The 3,662-nt window shown below is 33.5% G+C and overlaps 1 protein-coding gene across 1 annotated transcript in view; it reads right to left on the bottom strand.

Moving 5' to 3' along the window:
- The window catches only part of LOC106778245 (dehydrogenase/reductase SDR family member 12), an 11,682-nt gene extending 9,463 nt beyond the window's left edge, over nt 1–2,219 (bottom strand). Inside the window, exons 1-2 of the mRNA XM_014666187.2 lie at nt 2,097–2,219; nt 1,934–1,995 (exon numbers count right to left, since the gene is read on the bottom strand). Coding sequence (XP_014521673.1) covers nt 1,934–1,995; nt 2,097–2,171 — 137 coding nt within the window. The 5' untranslated portion in view covers nt 2,172–2,219. The remainder of the gene's footprint in view (nt 1–1,933; nt 1,996–2,096) is intronic.
- Nucleotides 2,220–3,662: the final 1,443 nt, after the last annotated feature.

Consider the following 3,662-nt stretch of genomic DNA (forward strand, 5'->3'; position numbering starts at 1 on the left):
GCTATCGATTCTTGACGATTTGCTGCGGTCTCCGCCTTCAATCCATCTACNGCCAATTCAAGNTGTTCCATCTTTTCCTCGACAACCTTCATTCTTCCCTCCATCGCCCTCGTTTTCCTCCGAACCGATCCGGCAGGTCGGACCACTTGTTAGGGATTCGGGTAAGAATTCCTAACGAAGCTCTCTTTCTCACTCACTCTCAAACAATCAAGAACTTGTAAAGATGAAAAAAAATGTATGTATTCGCAACAAAGAATTCAAGAATACAGTGTACACAGGAGCTTAACCTCCTTCACCTGGTTCATAGACCGGTAACAAAACTCAAAGTATCTAACTACCCAACTGATACAACAAAGAGGCCCTTATATAAACCTCTTTCCCAACCCACTTAACTGATTAGCAGTCAAGTCCTCTGCTTTCCCTTTCTTCTCTCATAGACCTTCCATTCTCTAACAACAAGGGAGAATAATTTCATCCTAGACATGTGGAAGCTTCCCATTGGAGAGTTTTCCTCCTAGTTAGTGGCCATGTGTCCCTCTAGGAATGGAGAGTTTTTCCATAGGTAGTGGTCACATGTCACTCTCTCATTTGAGAGGATTTTTGCCACTTGTCTCCCTCCTATTGGAGAGGATTTCTCCTTGTTCTCCAAGACAACCAAGGTGGCTCTTTTAGGTTAAAGTTTCAGCCCATTTTGAGACACCTTAGCCTATAAATAGAGGTGTTCTCCATCACGTAATCACCTTTGATTGAGAGTAAAGTTATGCTACCATTTTTGTGCCTTACTACTCTTTCAAGGTCAACCTAGGCTAGAGCAACCCAAGTGACCTCCTCTAGCCACCTTCCTCCAAGTGTTGGCCCAACCTCTCTTAGAGAACCACCAAACACACCTTCCATCACCATACAACTCATCAAAACCATGAGCTATCAACACCTTTCACCACCACCAAATTCCGCAATCTTCATCAATGAACTTATGGCTTGATTTGCTTCTAGATTTGGCTTGTCCTAGCTAGAGCATTTTTTCCATCAGATATTAGGTTGATTAAATTTAGGAAGCTAGGACTGTGAAATTGTTAGTATTTGATTTTTGTTACACTTTTGCTAAGTGTGTGTATAGATAGATAGATATAGATATAGATATAGATAAGGAGAGAGTTCTTGAATAAAATATTGTTGAAGTTGTTCCTCATATTACACCTCTTACCCATAAATTTATTTTTAAAATATAGAAACCAACAATTGTGCTTTCCTTTGGTTTGGCTTCTGCTATTCAACATACACAATAACTAGTGACCAATATTCATCTTCACTCTCAATTTTTGCTAGTGATTTTGCTATCCAATTTTCAAATATCCCAGAACCAGGGTCAGAGTCAGTAACACACATATATTCAATCCTTAAGTTCCCCAAGCGATTCAAAAAATAAACAAAAGGATAAAATATACTCTAGGTCACTCAAGATTTAGCAAAAGTTTGTTTGACTGTACAACTAAAAAAATGTGGATTTGGTCTTATATTTTTTAATTAAGTGGATTTCATCCCTAAATAAAAAATAAATAAAAAAATCAAGTATGTGTTTGTTGAGACGAACTTCACCACAAACCCTTCTACGGAAGAAAAAATAAGAAGAATCAAAATGAATCTGACTTCTTTCGAAACTAAAATTAGCTTATATAAAAGTTAAAAATAAACAATTAGGATAACATAAAACTGATCACTGATAAATAAATCAAACAAGTAAAAGCCATCTGTTCTACTCAGTAAAAAAAAAAAATGGCTTTATCTGCAATCTGTCTCCAGAGACATCGCTGTTGAGCCAAGCCAAACATTCTCTAATTTCAAATATCATCATCGTCGTCGTCGTCATCATCGTCATAATAATAATAATAACAATAATAAGTGAAAAAGAAATAAATCACAAAAAGGGACTCACAGGAAACCAGCTTTGGTGAAACTTAGGTACCCAAAAACAGAAAAAGCCGTTTGTCTCCATATCTGTTTGAAACACAAAAAGGATGAACTTTAAAACGCCAAAAACAAGAAGAAGCAATGCAAAACTGATTAAGAGAGAAAGAAGCGGAAATTGAGAAATTTACCTTGAGAAAAACCATGGCGAGTGATAGAATGGAGAGGTGGAGTTGAAGTTGGAAGTGCAACGTTCCACTCTTCATTAGCTGAGCTTGCTTTTGTTGACTTGTCTAACGACGCTTACGTTGTGTTCCGTAGAAATTGGAGACAACAAACAACGTGGCAGAATCCTCACCCCTACTTCAAGAATTTGTTTCATAATATTGGGAAAAAAATTAATAAATATTTTAAATTAATATAAATATATATAAATTTAACTAATGATTATAGTCATATTATATTACCGTAAAAAAGTTGAATACCAATTATATAAAATCCATTTCAACATATTTGCTTAATAAAACGCAATAACTTTTGATAATAAATTTTTCATGTGATATAATTGATAAAAGTAAATAACAAATAAAAAAAATCAAGTAAGATTAAAAGAAAAGATAGAATTTTCAAGAAAAAAGAATAGAGGGATAGAAAGTTGAAGATAAATATTATATGATGATAGTCATTGTGTTGGAACATTTTTATATGATTTATGAGAATTCAACCAGACTTTTAAAACAAAAATTATTTGAAAAAAAAATAAATAATGAATATTGTGTTTTAAGTTTTTTTTTTTGGAGAAATTTAAAAATATTTTCAAATCAAAATATTGTTGAAGTATTGAAATACAAGAAAACACTGTAAATGAGGATTTGAATAGTATTTTAAAGTTTTTTCACAAATATTAATTAAGTTAATTAACAATTGTTAGACGGTCCGTACAATAATTACACTTGGTTAAAGAAAGTGTTTTTGTTACGTCCAGTTCTCTCAATAACCTATTAATAGGTTTCACTAATATGAGTTTAATAGCTTCTTGTTTACAACACTAACTAACTAGTTAGACAAGTTTAATCATTCTTGATGTTAACACTATACTGTTGAGATTGTTAACAATACAATATCTATATCACTCTGGTTTTTTATGATAATAACACATTTTTAATAACACACATGTTGTTGTTGTGTTACATGTTCATATGCTTATTGTTTGATATATTGTTGAACATGTTTCTGTTATACTGCTATGCGAATGCATACTTATTGAGCTTGTACATGTTACATCATATCTGGTTGCATTACACATGTTTTAAAGGATGAAAACCACATGCACTCTTGTGAACTTAAAGCTGTGAGACAAAGTTGCAGTAAAGTTGACTCCATTACTAATTGAATCGACTATACTAAAGTCTTTGTACAGATTTTCAGAAACTGGCTATGTGAGATCTTGTGAAAGAAAGAATTTCAAAATGCTACTGGTCTGACTAATCTGTTATAACTGTCATAACGTAGTCGACTGAATTAGTAGCATATTCGACTGAGGGAGTGTCTGATTAACAGAAATCTATAAATAGATGAAACCTGAAGTTATTCTAAGAGTTTTGGACATTCGATGATCTAACATTTTCAGATTCTGTTTCAGATTGTTTCTCTGAGATTATAGAGCTCCAAGAACTCTTCAAGAAGACGGTGGTGATCTTGCTTGAAGGAGATTCAAAGGGAGATTGACTGTGCGCTCACTGCTTGATAACATATCT

The sequence above is a fragment of the Vigna radiata genome, unplaced genomic scaffold (assembly GCF_000741045.1).
Source record: "Vigna radiata var. radiata cultivar VC1973A unplaced genomic scaffold, Vradiata_ver6 scaffold_247, whole genome shotgun sequence".
In the NCBI taxonomy this organism is placed as follows: domain Eukaryota; kingdom Viridiplantae; phylum Streptophyta; class Magnoliopsida; order Fabales; family Fabaceae; genus Vigna; species Vigna radiata.